The sequence below is a fragment of the Chiloscyllium punctatum genome, chromosome 7, assembly GCF_047496795.1.
Source record: "Chiloscyllium punctatum isolate Juve2018m chromosome 7, sChiPun1.3, whole genome shotgun sequence".
In the NCBI taxonomy this organism is placed as follows: Eukaryota; Metazoa; Chordata; class Chondrichthyes; order Orectolobiformes; family Hemiscylliidae; genus Chiloscyllium; species Chiloscyllium punctatum.
The window spans coordinates 92345668-92368606 of NC_092745.1; the positions used below are offsets into that span (position 1 = coordinate 92345668).

General features: G+C 39.2%; 1 protein-coding gene across 8 annotated transcripts in view; it reads right to left on the reverse strand.

The window, feature by feature from the left end:
- Nucleotides 1-22939, reverse strand: part of LOC140479934 (fizzy-related protein homolog) — a 54362-nt gene that overhangs the window by 16235 nt on the left and 15188 nt on the right. For all 8 annotated transcript variants that reach the window (XM_072574346.1, XM_072574343.1, XM_072574345.1 and 5 more), the window contains 5 exons: nt 14939-15061; nt 13318-13381; nt 4648-4775; nt 3700-3782; nt 955-1138 (listed from right to left, as the gene is read on the reverse strand). In XM_072574346.1, the coding sequence (XP_072430447.1) occupies nt 955-1138; nt 3700-3782; nt 4648-4775; nt 13318-13381; nt 14939-15061 (582 nt within the window). The remainder of the gene's footprint in view (nt 1-954; nt 1139-3699; nt 3783-4647; nt 4776-13317; nt 13382-14938; nt 15062-22939) is intronic.

Consider the following 22939-nt stretch of genomic DNA (forward strand, 5'->3'; position numbering starts at 1 on the left):
TTCTCTTGGCAATAAGGGCAGGCAGTTTACAGGGTTTAAAGTAGATATTGCATCCCAAACAGGTAAATAGACAATTCTTTTTCCTTCGGATAGGGGATCCAGAACTAGAGGGTATAGGTTTAGGATGAGGGAGAAAAAATTTAAAAGGAACCTAAGGGGCAAATTTTTCGTGCAGAGGGTGGTGCATGTATAGATTGAACTGCTAGAGGATGTGAAGGAGGCTGGTACAATGACAATATTTTAAAAAGCATCTGGATGGGTATATGAATAGGAAGGGTTTAGAGGGATATGGGCCAAGTGCTGTAAAATGGGACTAAATTGGTTTGGTTGGCATGGACAGGTTGGACTGAAGGGTCTGTTTCCGTGCTGTACATCTCTTGGACTCCATGACTTGTAAAAGAAAATAAAAGCCATCTGCTTTGCCTTTTGGCAGCTAAATGAATGCTGCTTCTGCAGCAAACATGGAGGCAACATGGAGTTGAAACTCTCAGCCAAACAGCAATAAATATTGATACAGGAGGACAATATAAAACTAGATAGATTTTGAAATACAGCAAAGTTAAAGGAATAAAGATTCCTGTACATTTACACTATAGAGACATAGCTGGGGTTCTAAGAAATGGGAAAGCTGGGAGGTCCTCTTGTCATACAAACCAAATACATTGGAACAGATTCTAAAAGTCCACAAAATCATGCAGACATTGGAGTCTTAATGCTACAGAGAAAAGCATCAAATGCATAACACCGTTGCAATTAAAAAATAACTTCTACCACTTAGTATGGATATAAAAATTTTTGCTAATACCCTGTGCAAGTGGTCAAGCTTTACTCAGTGACCTGCATGTGTCAAAATGAACAGGGTCTCAAGTGAAAAGTAAAAAGGAGCTAACAGACTAAATTTTCAACAGAAAATGTAATGAGTTAGAACTATCATGGTAGTACACAGTACCTTACCTGACTGGTACATGCACTCCATAAGTAAACACAAGCACCAAGACCAACGCTTAGAACATTTGCTGCTGACCAATCCACTAGATTGAGGTAAAAATCATCCTGCAGTTCTGGAGCATCCAGAACTTTAAAAGGAATCTTTGAAATTTTTCTTGTTGGTTTCCGTGGCGACCTCAACAACTTTTGACTGTTCAAATGATAATAAGAAAGTTATATCAGTAATTAGTTGATAAGGTTATAATGTGACAATGTTATAAAATCTGCATATGACAAATAAGTTCTGCCTTATTCAGACTAGACTCTCAATTTGGGAAGGTAAAATACAATTTTAAATAGGCATTTCAGTCTCAATTTTTAAAAAAGTGCCATATGTTGCAGTTTTCTGCCATAACACTAAACTTAAGGGGGAGTCCATCACTGTTTTATAACATATATTTATTTCAGAATTGCTTTATGAATTGGAGAACATATTATTTTTCAATGAAGGTTACATTAATGTAACTTGACAACAGGTCATAGAGACGTACAGCATGGAAATAGACCCGCGGTCCAACCCGTCCACGCCAACCAGATACTCCAACTCAATCTAGTCCCACCTGCCAGCACCTGGCCCATATCCCTCCAAACCCTTCCTATTCATATACCCATCCAGATGCCTCTTAAATGTTGCAATTGTACAAGCCTCCACCACATCCTCTGGCAGCTCATTCCATACACGTACCACCCTGTGTGTGAAAAAGTTGCCCCTTAGGTCTCTTTTATATCTTTCCCCTCTCACCCTAAACCTATGCTCTCTAGGTCTGGACTCCCCGACCCCAGGGAAAAGACTTCGTAAAATATAGTATTTGTCAATCAGAAATTGGAATGGAAGGATGAACTCAAGAAAACCAAGGAAGCTGCACTAAACAAACAAATTAAACAGTGGAAAGATAAATCCCTGGTCCTTGTGTCTTTCATCCAAGGGCTTTGAAGGAAGTGGTTAGTGAGGTAATACATGCTTTGGTTTTAAATTTTTCAAAATTCACTGGATTCAGGGTAAATTCAATTATAATGGAAAGTAGCTAATGTAATTCCTTTATTAAAAAAGGAAATGGAGACAGAAAACTATAGACCAGCTGGCTGAACACCTGTCACATGGAAATGTCAGAAGCTATTATTAAAAGGATGTCATAACAGAGCACTCTGTTAAATTTAAGGTATCCAGGCAGAGTTAATGTGTTTTTGTGAATGAGAAATCATGCTTAACCAATTATTGGAATTCTTTGAAGTAACATATCTTATGGATAAAGGGGCCAGTGGATGCACTAACATGTTCAGAAGACATTTGATAAAGTGCTACAACATTAGTCAACGTGGAAAATAATAGCCCATGGCACAGGGTTTGATGTATCGGTACAGATATATGTTTGGCTAATTTACAGGAAGTCGTAGGTATAAATTGGGTATTCTCTGGTTGGCAATACGGAACAAATGGTGTGCCACAGGGATTAATACTGAACCTCAAATTTTTACAACTTATATATAAGATTGAAACTCGGTACAGCAAGTAATTAAACTGTAACTTCCTGTTACCTTTTCTATCACAAGGGGAAATGAATACAAAAAATAAGAAGCTTATGCTTCCGTTATACAGGTCATGAGATCAAATCTAGAGTACTGTGTTGCCTAACATTGTTGGAAAATTTTGGAATCAATTAAGGAAGTAATAACAGGACATTTGTAAAATCATAATCTAACAAAACAGTAGGCATGGTTTCACGAAAGGGAAATTGTGTTTGACTAATTTATTAGAATTTTTCAAGGAAGTGTCAACCAGGGTGGGTGGAGCAGGACCAGTAAATGTGTTGTATTTGGATTTCCAGAAGGTGTTCAACAAGGTACCTCACAAAAGGGGGAGTCCTAAGAGCCGGTGTTGGAGGTAGCATACTGACATGGATAGAGAATTGGCTCATGGATAGGAAATTGAGTGGGGATAAGGGGCTCTTTTACAGGCTAGCACCCAATGACCCAGCGTAGTCAAATTTGGAGAGGACAAAAATCAGTGGAAAGACAAGTTAGTAGAGGGATGAAAAAACCCTTTACAGGGAGATACTGAAAGGTTAAGCAAGTGGACAAAAAAATTGACAAATTGAATATAAATATGGGAAAATGTGAAGTTAATAGTTTTGGAAGGGACAACAAAAAAATTAAGAGTATTATTTAAATACAGAAAATCAACAGAAAGCTGAAAGACAAAAGGAACTTGGGGGTACAAGAAACACAGAAAGCCAGCACACAGATGCAGCAGGTGATCAGGAAGGCTAATATAATGTTGGTTCTTATTTCAAAGGGGTTGGAGTACAAGAATCGGGAAGTTTTACTGCAACTGTACAAGGTGCCGGTGAAACCACATCTGGAAGGTACTACGAGCAGCTTTGGAAAGATTTAAAAGGAAAGAAATAATTTCACTGGAGATAGTTCAGAGAAGAGGAGAGGACTTGGGGGGTACAGTGACAGAGCGATTCACTGGGATCTTTGTAGAGAGAGGAGAACTTCTTCATAATTATGTAGATTTGTAGGCCACAAAACCATCAGCATTTTGCACCAATGCTGCCTCACTGCTAAAATGATCTAAAAATCCATCAAGTATGCCCTGAATAAATATATGAGTACAAGTGCAAAACGTCCCAGTAGAGCATCAAGATCTTTCACCTTCCAGTCAATAAAAAAAAACTTAACAATGGCGATTATCCTGGTGAAACAAATTACCTTTTATTGCTTACGGGGGACAATGAATATGGAGAAATCTCATTTCCACTTTCAGTAGTGGACCTCTTTGTGCTCAAGGCATACTGCAAACAAGACAACACAAAAACAAGGAAACAATTATGCAGTTAAGTTGCATTTTGTCACAATAAAGAAAACCTAATGGAGGAAGAAAATGCTAACAAATTAAATTATTGTACAGAATAGGTTTAAAGCAACAAAATATTTGCTGAATTTAACCCTCAGCAGTTTCAGTTTTGTGCTAAAATATGACACACCTTTGTTAATAAACTGTCAAGACAAACTCAAGTATTATCTGACCACTGTCTTTGGTCAAATGAATCTTTAGCACCTTGACACAAATCTATAGTTATTTTATTGTTTTTGAATAAACAGATTCACTTGCTTGCAAGCAGTGCCCTAAAAGGAAAACTCTTCAAATCAAAACCACAAAGAAATACAAGAAAAGAAGAATGCCAAGGATCCTTAGCATCCACCTGACTTCTGGAACATGTTGTCTGAAGCATAGCATCTCCACCAATGGAGCGCTCCCTCTGTACCACACCAATACACCAGCCTGGACTGCATTCAAGTCTTTGAACAAGGTTTGAACCCACATCTTAGAAGAAAGAAGAAGCATGCAGCAGATCATACCTATTTGCCGGTGATGTACCTAATGTTATTGTAACTGATAGGCTCCCAAATAAAAAAGTTTTGGAATAAAGTGCAAGTAATATTTTTATCCTAGCAGCAAATTGGATGAGGGAAAAAAGGCCACAGAACTGAACTACATGTCAAGTCCCAAGTATGGACAGATCTCCCATGGTCAAGTTGGTGATACAACTCAGAAAAACACAAGAACAGCTGAGGATGTGGGTGGTTGACTACAGACAGAACAACCCATCCACAAAAACTACATTCATGAGCAGATTCTCTGCACTGGGTACTTACTCTGAATAAATTCCTTTGCTCCTGCATTGGCATCTGGAATCTCCGATCTTCAGTCTGAGGATCGCTCACTTTCTCAATGCCTGCTCCCAATAGCTCATTCTTCAGTAAGGCAGCATATGCTACACCGTCTGTTAGTGGATAGAACAAACCCTATTATAATAAGACAATTATATCATTCCAGATCACTGCAACTCATTCACCATCTGAAATCAACAACTAGAATAAACTGAGGAGGTCTTCTCTGACAGCAAAATGCTACAACTAAAAGGAGGCTCTGTGCTCAGTGCCATTTTGGTGGACATGGATTCACAATACAGTTTGAATCCAAAAACCTTTCAAATAGGTAGCAAGAAAAAAAAAATTCTACTCCAGGCTTGAGATTCATTCTTACATTAGAGATTCTTGAATGTTGGCAAGGTTGGTAACCTCCCTTCCTCAACAATTTGTAGAGAATAGGCTGTAAATCGCTGCAAAGTTACAAGGCAATGCTTCCAAAATCATCTGTAAGGAGAGAAAAGAGCTAACGTTTCGAGTCTAACTGATCCTTTGTCAAAGGGTCAGTTAGACTCGAAATGTCAGCCCTTTTCTCTCCTTACAGATGCTGCCAGACCTGCTGAGACTTTCCAGCATTTTCTCTTTTGGTTTCAGATTCCAGCATCTGCAGTAATTTGCTTTTATCCCTTGCTTCCAAAATCATGTTGCTCTTTGAATTACTACTGGTTCTTTCAATACTTCAAGAGGATAAATAGTCAGTTGGAAGAAAACAGAGGATACTGAAAGGGATAACACCTCTGTTGTGATCAAAACATTTTTGAGGGAGAGTTTCAAATTAAAAATGGGGACATGTACAATGAACAGAGAGTAGCACAGCGAACTGAAGTTTCCACTAATAATATCCTGTTTAATAAATTACAAAAGTGATTAGTGTTTTGTTGGTGAGCAACCTCAGACAAACAGGAGAATAAATGAGAATTAAGCATTAAATTACAAAACTTCAATGTAGCACCCAGCTACTGCAGGCTCTTTTTTACACATTCTGTCCTTCTTAATAAAGAGTCTCAGACCTATCGATTGTTGCAAATTCTCAGTCTCAGTCTGTATTAGCTACCTTTTTAATTTCATTAGTTCTATTTATTTAAAGTGTCCAACATTTAAAAGGTGGACCTTGTGCTACCTAATGTCCAGTCAATACCATAGAATAACTCAGGACACAACTAGACTGGTGCAAAGTCTAATATATTCAGTTATTTTGTAGTACAGGCATCAAGTGAGTGCACAGTGTAATAGTTATAAAAGCAACAGCAATCTTTCAAATAGTTCCAATTACAGCTCAACTTAAAGACAACTAACTCCAGATTCATCCTCAAAAACAAATTATAAAGGCAGGCCAAAGGCTACTTTTTCGCAAATGACACCTAGATTGTCTGGATGGTCAACAGTGAGGAAAAAGATCTGTGATTACAGGAGGATGCAGACATATTGGTCAGATGGACAGATCAAAGACAGGTGGAATTTACCCCTGATAAATCAGGGTTAAGACAGATAAGTCAGATCCCAGAAGGCAGCAAGACAGATTAATTAGTTAAAGTGGCATATGGGACACTGGTCTTCATCAGTCCTGGCATAAATTATAAGAGCAGGGAAGCTATGTTGGAATCGTACAGGACTTTGGTCAGGCCACGTCTGGAGTGCTGTGTGAGGTTCTGGTCACCACACTATTGGAAGGATCCACACTGGAGAGGGTGCAAAGGAAATTCACCAAAATGTTGACTGGGATAGAGCATTTTAGCTATGAAGAGATGTTGGATAAGTTGGAGTTAATTTCTTGAGACGGACAGGCGACCTGATTGAGGAGTGTAAAATAATGAAGGGCATAGAGAGAGTGGATAGAAAGCATCTATTCCCCTTAGTTGAAGGGAATAACAAGGCAGCATAATTTTAAGTTGGAAGGCAGGAGGTTCAGAGGGGAATTGGAAAATCTTTTCACCCAGAGTGGTGAATTGAACTGAATTGAATTGAACTTATTGTCATGTATATAGAGGCACAGTGAAAAGTTTTGCCTTGCGAGTAAAACAAAAACACAGGTACGGGCGAATGAAGAGTCCAAGAAAGCTTTTTGTGGGTGACCACTCCCAGGAGCTTCACACTCTCCACTTGTTCCACTTCTGTGCTGTTAAATGAATAGGGGGGCATGAGTAACATCCTGCTGAAAGCCAATAATGAGTTCCTTGGTTTTGCCAGCATCGAGAGCTAGGCTGTTCTCAGTGCACCATTTTTCAAGGTCTTCCACCTCCCGTCTGTAGTCTGTTTCGTCGCCATCGGAGATTTGACAGACTATGGCGGTGTCATCAGCGAACCTGTAAATGGCATTAGTCTAGTATTTGGTGACGCAGTCCTTGGTATACAGAGACTTCAGTAGAGGGCCGAGTATGCCCCCCTGGGGGGCTCCAGTGTTGAGTTTAGTGAGGATGAAATATTGTCCCCAGTCTTCACTGATTGTGGCCAGTGGTTCAGGAAACTAAGGATCCAGTTGCAGAGAGTGGGGCTTAGTCAGAGATCAGTAAGTTTAGTGATCAGTCAGAAGGCTTGAACTGTAGTCAATGAGTAGGATTCTTATGTAGCTGTTCTTTGTGTCAAGATGTCCTAGGGAGGAGTGAAGGGTGAATGATATGGCATCTGACGTGGATCTGTTGGTCCGATAGGCAAATTGGAGTGGGTCAAGAGTAGTAGAGAGCCTGGAGTTGATTAATGCCATGACCAGCCTTTCAAAGCACTTCATGACCACCGAAGTTAGGGCCACTGGGCGGTAGTCATCGAGACATGCTGCATGAGACTTCTTAGGCGCAGGGATGATGTTGGCCCCCTTGAAACGGGCAGGGACAGTGGCCTACTGCAGGGAGAGGGTGAAGATGTCCGAGAAGACCTCTGCCATTTGATCTGTGCATGCTCTGAGTGCACGGCCTGGTACTCTGTCTGGTCCCATCGCTTTCCTTGGATTCACATGAAGGAAAATTGATCTGACCTCTGATGCAGTGACTGTTGGGATAGGTTCTTCAGGACTTGTCAGAATAGGTGTTACCTCTCTGCCAAAAGTCTGCTCAAAGTAAGCATAGAAGGCGTTGAGATGATCTAGCAGGGATATCATCTGCTATCTTGCACTGTCTCTTTTTAGAACCTGAGATGTCATTCAGTCCTTGCCATAGTCGCCATGTGTCTGTCTGGGTCTCTGGTTTGGATTGATATTGATCCTTGGATGTTTTAATGGCTCTCCGAAGGTCATACTTGGATTCTTTATATTTGAGTGGGTCTCCTGATCTGAAGGTCTCACGCCTGGTTTTTAGCAGGGTCTGTATATCCTGATTCATCCAGGGTTTCCCCTGGATGCACTTATTCATCTAGAATACAGAGTTTGGGAGCGTAGTGGAGATGGGAAACCTCACAATCTTTAAAAGTTATTTGGATGAGCACTTGAAGTGGCAGAACATTCAAGTCTTTGGGCCAGTTACTGGAAAGTGGGACTAGTGTAGCTTTAAAGCAGTTTTTTGTCAGTGCAGACTCAATGGGCCAAAGGGCCTCTTCTGTACTATATGATTCTATAACTCTGCCCTCTGAACTAGCATTGTATTTAAGGTGAACCAGGCCACAGTACTTACCATCTCTGGGCATCAAACATCCTCAGACCAGTCTGTCTAGTTCAAATACGTATTATGAATAAGTACGTTGTTAATAAATAAGCTTTTTCAGTGGCTACAATAAGAATTTTAAAATTATGAATCCACTTTGATTTAGATCACACCAGTTAAATACCGATAACATAAAAGAACTGCAGATGCCCAAAATCTGAAACAAAAACAGAAATTGCTATCTATTTGGTAGCATCTGTGGAGAAAAAGCAAAGTTAACTTTTCAAGTCCAGTGACCCTTCTTCAAGTGCAATTAATTGTTAAATACTTTCTGTGGCAAAATGTAGCAGTATGGGCTGAACAAAGAACTGCAACAAAAATATCCACTGCACAAGATGTTGCAAAGTGAAGGGCAAGTGAAATCAGTGCAGGCTTTGGGTGGGGGATAAGAAGTGAGAAATTTCTGCAAAAGAAACACTATCAGACAATCCTATTTGCTGCAACTGTAGGGAAGGTGGGAAGCATGGACAGATTATACAGTTCTTACCACATCAATCGGAAAATTCTCAAGCCATACATTTCACTAAACCATGTCATGCTGATAGCAATAATTTTGCGCAAAACATGATCCTAGAAAGAGCAACAAGATGAAAGATCATTCTGACATACTTCGGTCATTTGTTAAGGACAGAATATTTGACAAAATGCAATCACAGCTCCTTGTTCTTGAATATTAGAAACTTCACGGGAATCTTGGGCAAGAAAAACAAAACTTTACTCAAAACACACTGGTACATTGAAATTTTACAACAGACAAATGAGATTGTAGGTTCTGGATTAGTGGGGCTGGAAAAGCACAGCAGTTCAGGCAGCATCCGAGGAGCAGTAAAATTGATGTTTCGGGCAAAAGCCCTTCATCAGAAATACAGGCAGAGAGCCTGAAGGGTGGAGAGATAAGTGGAGAGATTGTACATTAGCCCAGAATAAATAAGACTTGGCTAATTTCATAGCAAATCAGGACAAAATTGACAGAAAGAAATCAGTGAAATGTTACCAATACAACAGTCCCAGCAAAAAGTTGGGACTAGTTGATGGATTAGTAATAAGAGTTCATTGCAACTGAAGGTATACACACTACAAAAGTAAAACAGTAAGGAATCGCTCAAGCTGTTTTTGCCAGACAGATTTCCTAAAGATGTCTTAATTCACAATATATCACTGTTTATGAATATTGCCAGTTCTAATGACCAATGGCTGAGATTAAATTTACAGAACTTTGAATCCCTAATCAGGTGGATCAGTGGAAAAGTTCCTGACAGGAAAAATCTCATGAAACAGTCACAGGACAATATGGATGGGTGTTTACCACAAATCAGAGAGCACCTTGTGACTCGTGGGAAAGAGAAAGAAGAGGTAACTATTTGCAGCATCAACTGACTGAATACCAGTAAACTAGAATAGTACAAGATTCACAGCTTGAAGAAAAACAATGTTTTGCACAAAAACAAAATTCCCAGCAATGAGATTTGTTAATAAAGTGCACCTTAGAAATATTGTTGATCAAAGTGAAAGAAACATATCTAAGACCATACTCAAAGTAAATAGCACAAGCATCAAAATCTGAGAATTGTTATGGTGCAAGAGAAAACGTTTTGGTCTATCACACCCGTTTGGTTCTGTTATCAAATGCTAATCTCCTGCCTTTTTCCCAGACCCCTGCACACTATTTCTATCCAAATAACTAACCAATGCTCTCTTGAATGGCTCAATTGAACCTGCCTTCACCACATTGCAAAGCAGCACATTCCACACCTTCACTACTCACTGTGTGAAGATGTCTTTTCTTAAATTACCCTTGCTTTATTTACAACTCACTTCAAATCTATGCCCTTTTGTTCTTTTTTCTCCTTTACAAGAGGGAAACAGGTTCTCCCTATCTGCTCTCTACAGCCCACTTACCATTTTGAAAATCTCTCCCAAATCTCTTCTCAGCCTCTCTTGCCAAGAAGAATAGTCCCAACTTCTGAAATCTAACCTTTTCTCATTCCTGGACCAACCTTAAGTCGCACTCTCTCCAATGCATTCACATCTTTTCTATAATGTGGCACCCACAACTGTATACACTGATCCAGCTGAGGTCTAACAAGTGTCTTGTACAAGTTCAATGTCATCTCGCTGCTCTTGTACGCAATGTTTCTTATAATAAAGCTGTGCTTACTATATGCTTTATAAGTTGCAGTTTCCATTTGTCAGAGAGATGTACAGCATGGAAACAGACCCTTTGGTCCGACTTGTCCATGCCGACCAGTATCCCAACGTAATCTAGTCCTATTTTCCAGCACCCAGCCCATATCCCTCCAAACCCTTCCTATTCACATACCCATCCAGGTGCCTTTTAAACGTTCCAATTGTCCAGCCTCTACGATTTCCTCTGGCAGCTGATTTCATGCATGCACCACCCTCTGCATGAAAACGGTGCCCCTTAGGTCCCTTTTATATCTTTCCTCCCTCACTCTAAACCTATACCCTCTAGTTCTGGACTCCCCCACCCCAGGGAAAAGACATTGTCTATTTACTCTATCCATTCCCCTCATTATTTTATAAACCTCTATAAAGGTCACCCCTCAGTCTCTGATGCTCCAGGGAAAACAGCCCCAGCCTATTCAACCTCTCCCGAGAGTTCAAACCCTCCAGCCCTGGCAACACCCTTATAAATCTTTTCTAAACCCTTTCAAGTTTCACAGCATTCTTCTGATAGAAAGGAGACTAGAACTGCACGCAATATTCCAAAAAGGGCCGAAACAACATCCTGTCCAACCACAACATGACCTCCCAGCTCCTATACTCAATACTCTGACTAATAAAGGAAAGCTTACCATATCCTGCCACCTTCAATGATCTGAGCACATCCATACCCAGGTCCCTCTGCTCTGCATCCCCTTTAGAATGGTGATGTATTGCATAATTGTGGAAATATTAAATAAAAAACTAGGAGTAGACTTCTGAATCACCTATTGATGATCAAGCCTGATGCAAATATATTAATCAAAACAATTGACACCATTCAGGACAAAACAGCCCACTTGACTGGTAATCCATCTACCACATTCAATATTCACCCCCTTCTTCACCAGTACACAGTAATGTATACCATCTGCAAGATGCACTACAGTCCCTCTCCAAGACTCCACCCATTGCACCTTCCAAACCCACAATCTAAAGATACAAGGAGAGGAAACACCACCATCTACAATCTCCCCTCCAAGCCACACAACATTGACTTGAACCACATTGGCAGTATTTTTCCACTATTGCTCGAAAAAGTCCTGAAGCTCCCTTCTTAACAACAACGTGGACATACCTACACCTCAAGGTGGTTTAGGCCAAAACACCCATATCCCATGAATGAATAAATAAAAACCCAGGATTAAATGTAAACCTGGGGAAAAATGTTCTGTTTGAGAGAATGCAGACCAGAAATAAAGCAACAAACTGGCACCTCAATTCATGCTTCTCATGTTGGAAAAATACAATAATTTATACTTCTCATCAAGTCCTGACCTGGGATGTCATTAATGCTTGCCCTGTATTTCCTGAGCTGTCCCTGCAGCCTTTGTGATCCTTCAAGTAATACAAACATACTGCAGCATGAAGGAATCATAGCAGTTATGAAAGCAATTGACATTCAAGTGCACAATCCTGTTGCTATGGTCACAGACCAGCCACGCATTCAGACAATGGCGACCCTTTCTTCCGATAAACAGACTAGCATTGTGATATATAGCACACTCGGAAAGTAATTAAAATAAATATTTTAAAATGCTTAAAAGATGGAAAGTAGAAAAAGTGCCTTTGTAAATAGAGTGGTTGGTGGAATTTTCTGCAACATATTATAGTTAATGGCAGGAAGTTTAAGAATCCTTTCTTTTTAAAAAAAAATTCAGTGGTTGCATCACATTAAACGTTAGGGGGGATAGGAAACAATTGGAAGACTGGGAATTAGAATGGATGATTTTTATATGAGGCTTTGCTACAGAAAGTGGTTTAGTTCTACATTGCAACATTCTAAAATTCGCTAATTAAGAAGTGATAATCTTTTGAGACATTCGTTTATCAGTATCTGACAATGTGTCAATTAGCTTAGGGATAATTCTGAATCAAAAGCAATGAAAATGGGTTGCGTTTAACATTCTGCTATTTAGCCAGAGTTACAGTATGTAATGTTGGTTACAAACCTAAAGTTAGTCTTCTCTATTTGATTCAAGATGGAACTAATATTAATTCTAAAACAAGCTAATTGCAACTACCTTACTATTTGACAAAACAAGTGAGAATCAAGAAGGATCTGAGTTACAGCTGCTACAAGAATAACCGAAACACAAGTTCAATTTGCAATTAATGGTGCCATGACAGTTCTCGAGAAAGCCAGCTGCCACCTTTTTTTCCCACTGGATGCTGGGAAGTCTGCACCATGGACTACTGATAATGCTACTGTGAGGTAAAATACAATTGAGACTAGTTAAATACATCTAATATTGTTTGTATGCAGGATCTCAATTTGTTGCTGGCTACAGCATGAACTGGGTTGAAGTCAATCATTGTCAGCCGCCCTTCGCAGTCACACCCCCACTTGCCTATCGCTCCCACCACCAAACTTTGGCAGAGCATTTACAATGTTGTTTGCTTTGCAAAAACTATTAATATACACGCTTTAATTACAAGGGGGTTTGATATCTGCTCAATAAAAAGGAAACAATGGGTCATGGGTGACCCAATCTAACAGGTAGCAACAAACAGCTGGACAAATAATTAATTTCCAGAAATCACAGACCATTTTCCATATTTCAAAGCTGAGAAGATTATGTTCCAAAGTCCAGCATTAATGCGTCTCGCAACGCTGACCAAGCTGCTAAGAGCAGGTAATATGCACTCCATGTGCTCACTGTGACCTCAAATTACACCAAACCAGAAGAAGTAACATATACAAATCTCAATAATACAATATTTAGCTTTCTTATCATGAAGACAAAGGGGATATGTAACATACCTTTCCCATTATCAGAGTTTGCTTCCTTCGTTTTTCGATTCTGGTTGGGAGACTTCCCATTTTCCTGATAAAAACCAAGAACACAGCAAAGTGTTTACTCAGTGAACGGTGTCTCTCCCCATACAATAAACAAATTAGTCAAAATGTTAATATTGTAGAGTTAATGACAGAAAATAATTATTATAGACTAATAAGAGCTTGGGGTGTTTGTCACAAGTTTGTAATTTAAGTGATCAAATGAGTTAATGATAGTAACAAAAGCATGGCTCCTTTTGTAAATGTTATCCATCCTATGGTATTTTTGAAACAAGTGACAAGACCGATCTGCTCCTTCATCCCTCCTTAACTGGAAGGCAATAGATTAGCACACAAACTTAATACCTTGTTGGCCTTTCTAGATATATTATCATCTATTATGTGCATCCATTAAATGTCAACAACTTATATAAGAGAATCCAAAATTATACCAATGAACCATAAAGCAGTTAACACTTTTCAACATATTTAAAATGAGTTATGAATAGCTTATACCAATCTGTTTCACAATTACCTACAAACTTTAAATTTGTAGGTCTCTATGTAAAAATATTTAACAACATAAATTAATTGCAATGAATTGGAGCCTGCAGCAGCTTTTGCAACATTTCACAAATTGTACTGCAAAAAAGTGATGATATTTGAATACTGAGGCAAATCAGCACCATTGGTCAATGATCTTCTAATGTTAACTTAAAATTCTTAAGATTTAAATATCACTAGAGCCAAACGCTATCCTTCTTTTAAAAATATGTACAAGGTCATGTTATCAATGAATTCTCAGCATGTATACCTCAAAATATTAACTCCACTGATATGAATATTTCTATTTCCTGTATTAATTTAACATTACATTTCCTTGCCGTTGTGTGCTAATTACAGACACTTGCCACTATCATACCTAATGTATATATTGCCTCACAGCAGATTAGAGACAGTCAAAACACCATAACTGAAAAACATAATTAAGTTATGTTGTGGCATTTTCCATACCCTCCAAAGTGATAAAGTTCAATAAAACACAAGATGGACAAGTATATTAATTTTGTGATTAAACAGGATTGGATTCAAGACTTGTTAATATACGTTAGAGCAGAGGTGGGGAACCTTGTCATGTTGGAAGGCCACATTATGTTAGTTGTAATCTAATAAGGCCACATCCAAGAAACTTCAATTATATATTCTTCAAAATTCACTTTTTTTTAAAAATTGTGGCGGTCAGTCTCTGAGGATTATTTCATTGAATTTTCTTTTACTCTCTGGTATTTTAAATACCTTCATTTAAAGATTAAAATAAAAATAATAAAGGACGAAAAAAACATATTAATAAAAAGTAAAAGATTTGTTCTGCAAAATTTGGATTCATTCAAAAGGCCACACACAATGGCCTTGAAGGTCGCAGGTTCCCCACCCCTGGGTTAGAGGGTCAATAATAATCTCCACAAAAATCAAGAGCTTTTCCCAAAAATAATTCCAAACTTTTACAAAGTGACCCTCAGCACTGGTTGACAGAGGGTCTGCTAGATTATCTAATGTCACTTATAAAGCCATTGCAATCACTCACAAAAGTACCTTCATGTCTTACATTTATAGCATGAAAGTTGATGCTCCAGTTTGAACTTGCTCTGGTTGGGATGAAACGGTCTCCTGTCTTACGAGGAAGGATTCCTGGCGAATTTGAGGTTACTGGTCGTGTGCTCAAGGCAGACTGTTTAAAATAAAAGATATTCACATCAGCAAATTATTTTGAAGAATAGAAATAATTTCAAATTGCTTCAATTCCGGAGTGTTACAGACAGAATTTTTTAAAATGTGAATTAAAGTATACTGAACATACAGAGGAATCAGAACTATTGGATCCAGCTGCCGTTAAACGTCAGCTTAAAGATACTTAATCAATATTTTCAGATATGAAACCTCTTCCAAGACTCGAACCTTCAGTTGTAACATTAGTTATGGCTTCCACATCTATGGGTACATTTTATTTACGTAGCTACTTTGAATAATCTACGCAATTTCCCAAGATAAAATTTACTTTTAATTAGCAACTTTTTAAACCAACATTGGTCAGTCGATAAGAGGTCAAAATATTCTGTATTGTTATGTAACTTTTTTTTAGTCTAGGTCCTGTATTCACTTCAATCTATTATGCGCAGCTCCAAATCTTATGGTATGGTATGTTGAATGTTTAGTGATAGGCAAATCAAATTCAATAATCCTTCAGCCACGAGCTTCCTTCAAGGTTTCAATCAAAAGAATGCCTCCTTTTCCCCAGTTTTTAATCTATAACCTCTCAATGACCTTCTTAAAATAACATGCCTAAAACATGATTCGGAGATGCCGGTGTTGGACTGTACAAAGTTAAAAATCACACAACACCAGGTTATAGTCCAACAGGTTTAATTGAAAGCACACTAGCTTTCGGAGCGACGCTCCTTCATCAGGTGATTGTGGAGGGCTCGATTGTAACACAGAATTTATAGCAAAAATTTGCAGTGCGATGTAACTGAAATTATACATTGAAGAATTGATTGTCCGTTAATCTTTTCATCTGTTAGAATACAGTGATAGTTTCACTTCTTTCATGTGTAAATCACAAAACCCTTTTTTAAAAAAAGTTGCATTCTCGGGTTAGCTGTTAACAATGGTGATAGCTAGACAATATGTTGAAGGTGTTGGCCTCCTGTGTTCTCTGTCTATGACCTGATGTTTAGATTGGAATCAATCTAAAAAGTGAGATAACAGAGTTTTACATAAATTCATGCAGTTTTTAAGCTCAGAGTTCTACATGAATGTATGTGGTTTTTCAGCAAAGTGCAATGTAACTCTGCAAGTACAAAAAAACTTCACCACACAAAATATGTGTGCGCATGTGGGTCTTTGTTTGTCTGTGTGTCTCTGTCTGGGGTGGGGGTGGTGAGTGTGAGAAAGTGTGTGTGTGTGTATGTGTATAGTGAGTGCAGAGTGTCTTAAGTCTATGAGCGTGTGCATATGTGGGAGTGGGTGTGTGTCTATAAGGGTGCGTGTGGGTGTCTGTGTGCACGTCTGTGTGTACCTGTGTCCGTGTGTATGTGAGAGTGAGAGTGTGTAGTGCAATCGTGATCACCTGTAATGTGACATGAACCCAAGGTCCCAGTTGAGGCCCTCCCTATGGGTACCGAACTTAGCTATCAGCCTCTGCTCGGCCACTTTCCTCTGCTGCCTGTCCCGAAGTCCACCTTGGAGGATGGTCATCAGAAGGTCTGAGGCTGAGTGTCCTGGACCACTGAAGTGTTCCCCAACTGGGAGGGAACCCTCCTGTCTGTTGATTGTTGTGCGGTGCCCATTCATCCTTTGTCGTAGTCTTTGCTCGGTTTCCCCAATGTACCATGCCTCCGGGCATCCTTGCCTGCAACGTATAAGGGTCTTGGTGACCTTTCCCACACCTCAACTACTTGCCTTTAAACAACCACCAAACCTCAAACAGATCATTGTTCGTAGCAAACTGCCCGGCTCTCAGGACAACTCCGTACAACGCTGTCACGGTGGACGCTGCAAGACGTGTCAGATTGTGGACATAGATACCACTATTACGCGTGGGAACACCTCCCACCCCTGTACATGGCAGATATTCATGTGACTCAGCCAACATTGTCTATCTTATACGTTGCAGGCAAGGATGCAACGTAGAACTCTGAGCTCAAAAACTGCATGAATTTATGTAAAACTCTGTTATCTCACTTTTTAGATTGGAATCAATCTAAACATCAGGTCATGGACAGAGAACACAGGGGGCTAACACCTTCAACATATTGTCTAGCTCTCACCATTGCTAACAGCTAACACGAGAATGCAACTTTTTAATATAAAAAGGGTTTTGTGATTTACACATGAAAGAAGTGAAACTATCACTGTATTCTAACAGATGAAAGGTTTAACTGACAATCAATTCTTCAATGTATAATTTCAGTTACATCACACTGCAAATTTTTGCTATAAATTCTGTGTTACGATCGAGCCCTCCACAATCACCTGATGAGGAGCATCGCTCCGAAAGCTAGTGTGCTTCCAATTAAACCTGTTGGACTATAAGGTAAAAACAATGACTGCAGATGCTGAAAACCAAATACTGGATTAGTGGTGCTGGAAGAGCACAGCAGTTCAGGCAGCATCCAACGAGCAGCGAAATCGACGTTTCGGGCAAAAGCCCTTCATCAGGAAGGGCCTGATGAAGGGCTTTTGCCCGAAACGTCGATTTCGCTGCTCGTTGGATGCTGCCTGAACTGCTGTGCTCTTCCAGCACCACTAATCCAGTATCCTGTTGGACTATAACCTGGTGTTGTGTGATTTTTAACTTTATGCCTAAAACAGTGTACACTATTTGCAACAGAGGTGTCACCACTGAATTCCAGAACAAAACTTTCAAATATTTAACTAATGTTTCAAGCCAAAAATCTCCACCCCATCATACATTCCTCGACAATGACAGGACCCCAATCAATATTCCTCTGAACGGACCTCTCAGTCAGCAGTGCATTGTTTAACATATGGGATTATTCACCCAATTACCATCAACTGTTTAAGATTATCTGTAGAAATCCCAGGCTGCTCTACATAATTGTATAAATAACAAATTGCCAATTTTTGGAAGAGATCAGGATGATAATGTCACCATGCATGTAAAAAGCATTCATTTCACACAAGCCCAACAAAAGCTTTGGTTTCCATGGGATACACACAATTGTGTCAATCCAGAAAGAAAAACAACAGCAGTCAGCTGTTTGGACACAGGTCACTAAATTTGACCTGGGCATAAGATGGAGTTATTTTCTTCCCCGGTCTCTTGTTGGCACATCTTGCTGCAAGACACCAGTTTTTTCTTTTAGTCTTTTTTTTTCTCCCCCTCACAGAACTTTTTCTCAGAGAGGGGTAGAAGCTGACTCATTTTTAAGGCAGGGGTAATTAGATTCTTGATAAGCAAGAGACGAAAGAGATGGGAATGTGGAGTAAATCAGATCAGTCACGTTCTTAGTGACTGGCTGAGCAAGCTAGAGGAGCTGTGCAGTTCCTGTTGCTCCTAATTCGTACTCTTATATTTTCCAGGACATTACAGCAGATGTCATGAAGTCAAAATGCTAGTTACCACAAGCCGAAACCTATCTCTTACCATTCATTAACACTGTCTCATCAAAATTGGAACAGCAAACAATGCTGATGAAACACCTCCAAGTGGTGGGGGAAATGTGATTGAGAAATAATTCACAAGTTCAAATATGATGCTGATAATATTGAACAAACATATGCAAAAGGTCAGCTGCAAATTAAAGCACTCCTATATTTTGGGAGATGGAAAATAAAAATAAGAATCAAAATAAAAAGATAAAATCTATAAAATTGTTAAAAGCTTGTAATATAACCTCTCTTTAATTCTTCACTAGCCAAGCACAGAGACTGTGCATAGTCATTTCCTGTCAGAAAATTTTCATTTGAAACTGGAGATTTTCTTTCACATGGTATTTAACCTTCACCATACAAAGTACGTTGCCAATGGTGCTACTCAAAGTATTGTCACGGTTTACATCAGTACCAATGACGGCTGCAATACTTAGTTTATATTTATTTCAAACTGAATAGTTTATTCAAGCTGTAGAATGTGCCACATACTTTGAAAATAGAAAACAAAAAAAAACAAAAACGTGTCTACACATTTATATTTCCAGCACTGGCCTGATACCACCACAGAAACAATGCCATGGCAAATGTGCATAGACTCTGTTGCTATGGTAATAGTATGAGGAGTGCGGACTATGAAACATTTTGCCATTTCACCCAAAGTCACCATAGATTCTGTTTTTTTCTCCAGCCAGCTTCTAAGAAGATATGTCTTGCACATTGCAGCATCATGATTCCATAGATGTTACAAATCAATATTCTTCTGTAATAACCAAACTGCACAAAACTGCCATTCCACCTTTTTACTGATGGAAAGAAAAATACCATTAAAAGCTGAAGCAAGTGGCCAATAAGAAAGGAAGAGCTGGCATTGGAGTCAGCTCAAAAGAGATTGATTCCTGGAATGAAGGGGATGACTTATCAAGAATGGCGAAACAGGTTAGATCTTTATTCAGAGTTCAGAAGAATGAATAGTGATCTGATTGAAACATTTAAGATTCTGATGGCACTTTACACGACAGACGTTGAGACAATGACTCCAGTAGTTGAACTCAGGGACAAAGTTTCAGAATAAAGGGACATTCATTTAAAAGACAAAGCAGCTGTGATCTTACTGAACGGCAAGGAAAGCTTAAGGGGCTGAATGGCCTATTCCTCCTCCTATTTATTATGTTCTCAAGCGTAGGTGAGATAATGAGAAGGGGGCAAGAGATGGCAAGAGCAGTTCATGATTTCGAAAGCTAGTCACAAAATTCAGCCCCTGCCGGGATTTATTTTTGTTGTTAAAGTGAGCTGACGGGTCAAGTGACGTTTTGCGCCTATTCACCTGCTAAAGGCTATCAATGACTAAAATGGAAATAAGTTTTCCCATTCTGAATCAAAATAGTGAGAGAAATGGTGCTAACTATATAACAGATGGGTTTTGTACCAGTATTGGGTGCAGGTGATATAGCAGATTGAGTAGCAATGTTGATGTAGATGCACGAAAAGGGGGCAGATCACAGACTTGAAAGCAGCATTAAGGGTAGTACTCCATTTCAACAGTATAGTGGCGAATGCAATTCTGTCATCATTAATAGTTTGTGCAGCAAACATTTATAATTCACTAATTGGGAGAGAAGTTCCACACATTCCCCTCCACCATGTACTGACAAGAGAAACTCAGTCACAATAACGGTTAACATTTCAATTGCTTTCCAGATTGCTGGCTGCACCTACATGTAAACTCTGAAATTTATGTATAACAGCACTCAGGTCTTGAATACAAACATTTGCCAGTCTTTGACCTTTTTCTGTATCACTTTTCTGCATTTAATCTGCCATGTTCTTGAAGACTCTGTCAAGCTTCCATTATAGCATCTTGACAACCTCTTCAAAGCTTGCTTTTTCCCCTAATTTTGTATTCACAGAAAACACAAATACATTACATTCAGTCCCCTCATCCTGATTTTAAATAGGTGAAGCTGCCATGTGAGCAGCATGGTGGCACAGTGGTTAGCACTGCTGCCTGACACCTCCAGGTGCTCCGGTTTCCTCCCACAGTCCAAAAATGTGCAGGTAAGGTGAATTGGTTAGGTGAATTTTTAGGTGAAGGACAGGATGTATGTATTTGGAAAGGCAAGGACTGATTAGAGATAGTCAACATGGCTTTGTGCATGGGAAATCATGTCTCACAAACTTGATTGAGTTTTTTGAAGAAGGAACAAAGAGGATTAATGAGGGCAGAGTGGTAGATATGATCTGTGTGGACTTCAGTAAGGCGTTCGACAAGGTTCCCCAAGGGACACTGATTAGCAAGGTTAGATCTCGCGGAATAAAGGGAGAACCAGTCATTTGCAGGGCTTGTTTCCACACTAAGTGATCTAATAAATGTAGGGGAATGGGTATGGGTGGGTTGCGCTTTGGTGGGTCGGTGTGGGCTTGTTGGGCCGAAGGGCCTGTTTCCACACTGCAAGTAATCTAAATCTAAACTAAAATCTACCCAGACAGTGACAAACTATCAACTCCTATAATGGCCATTTATTTGCATTCTCTGTTTTCTGCCCATTAACCAAGACTCAATATTTTAACATATTACCTGCGATAAAATGCGCTATAGTTTTGTGTAATTTTGTGATGTCTTCCTAAAAGCTTTTTGAAAATCCAAATGAATGACATTCACTGGTTCTGTCTTATATTCTCTATTAGTTCAAACTTCGAAAAGTTCAACAGATTTGTCAAACAGATTTCCTTGTGATAATTTTGTGTTCACTCTGCCTGGTCAAATTATGGTTTTCTAAGTATTTTGCTGTAACTTCCCAAATAATAGAATCCAGCAGTTTTATTACCAGTGATATAAGGCTAAGTGTCCATTGTATCTGTTTTTTTTCTGCCTTCTTTCTTGAATAGTGTGGTGAACATTTGCTTTGTTTTATTCATTCATTCACTCACAGGATGTGAACATTACCAGCTACACCAGCATGTATTGCCCATAGCTAATTGCCCAGAGAGCAGTTAAGAATCAACTACATTGCTGTGGGTCTGGAGTCACACATAGGCCAGACTAGGTGGGGATGGCAGTTTCCTTCCCTAAAAGAAATTAGTGAACCAGATGGGTTTTTCCAAAAATCAACAATGAATTCATGGTCATCATTAGACTCTTAATTCCAGATTTCTTTTCTTTTTCAATCCACTGGGACTCTTCTAGCATCTCAGTAATTCTGGATGATCAAATACATCCACTATCTCTGTAACTTGTTTTAAAACAAGGAGGCAGGACAGTAAGGATAGGCTTTAGTTTCATTAACCTCACCTTGCTATTACATACAAACACAGAAAATAGGATCAGGAGTAGCTCATGTAGCTATTCAAGCCTGCTCCACGATTCAATATGATCATGACTGATCATCCAACTCAGTATTGCTTCCACTTTCTTCCTTTCTCTTTGATCCCTTTAGCCTTAAGAATCATATCTACCTCCTTCTTAAAAACACTTAACGTAATTGTAATTAGGGATGGGCCTAGCTGGTGATGTGCACTTCCTGTGAGTGAATGAATGAATAAAACAAAGCAAATGTTCAGCACAGTGTTTAAGAAAAGGAGAATTCCATAGGCTCACCACTCTCTTCATAACAAAACTTTTCAATATCTCAGCCCTATGTGACCTATCAAACACCCTTAGACTGTGACCCCTGGTTCTGGACTCTCCAGTTATCAGGAACGCCTTTCTTTCATTTACCCATAAATTTCTATGAAGTTCCTCCCTCATCATTCTAAACCCGAGTGAATAAAGTCCTAAATGATCCAGTCTCTCTTCATACATCGGTCCTGCCATGCCAGGAATCAGTCCAGTAAACAAACCTTCACTGCACTCCCTCTATGGCCTAAACATCCTTTTTCAGTTGTCTTTAATCCCTATCATCCCTTTCTGAATCTAACATCCCCCAAACCTCATACTGTGTCAAAAAAAATTATAAGCTTCTGCCTTTAATAAGAGAAATTAAAGATTGAATTAGATTAACAAAGATTGGAACACTTTTCCCATGAGGCTTAATTTCTTAAGGGAGCATGAATTTCCTCAAAATTATTACTTTATTAATGTTTGTTATTGCTTATCTGTCAGCATACTTTTTAAATGTACTTTCCAATGTAAGTTGACCCTTGTCCTTGCCAAGTTTGCTTTGTTCAGCTTCAAGACCCTACTTCATGATTTAACTAAATCACTTTCAAACACAATAGAAAATTTAACATATTATGATCACTTTTCCCCTTGAAACCTCCTTACTTCTAATGTCATTAATTAACATTTTCCGATTTTACAGTAAGAGATCGAAAGTAACTTGATCCATCTTCCTTCCCATCTATCCGCTCCACCCTCCCTGCTGATCTATTGCTATCATTCCCCACCTGCATCTATTTATTGCCTTTCTAGCTACCTTGTCCACACCCCACCTTC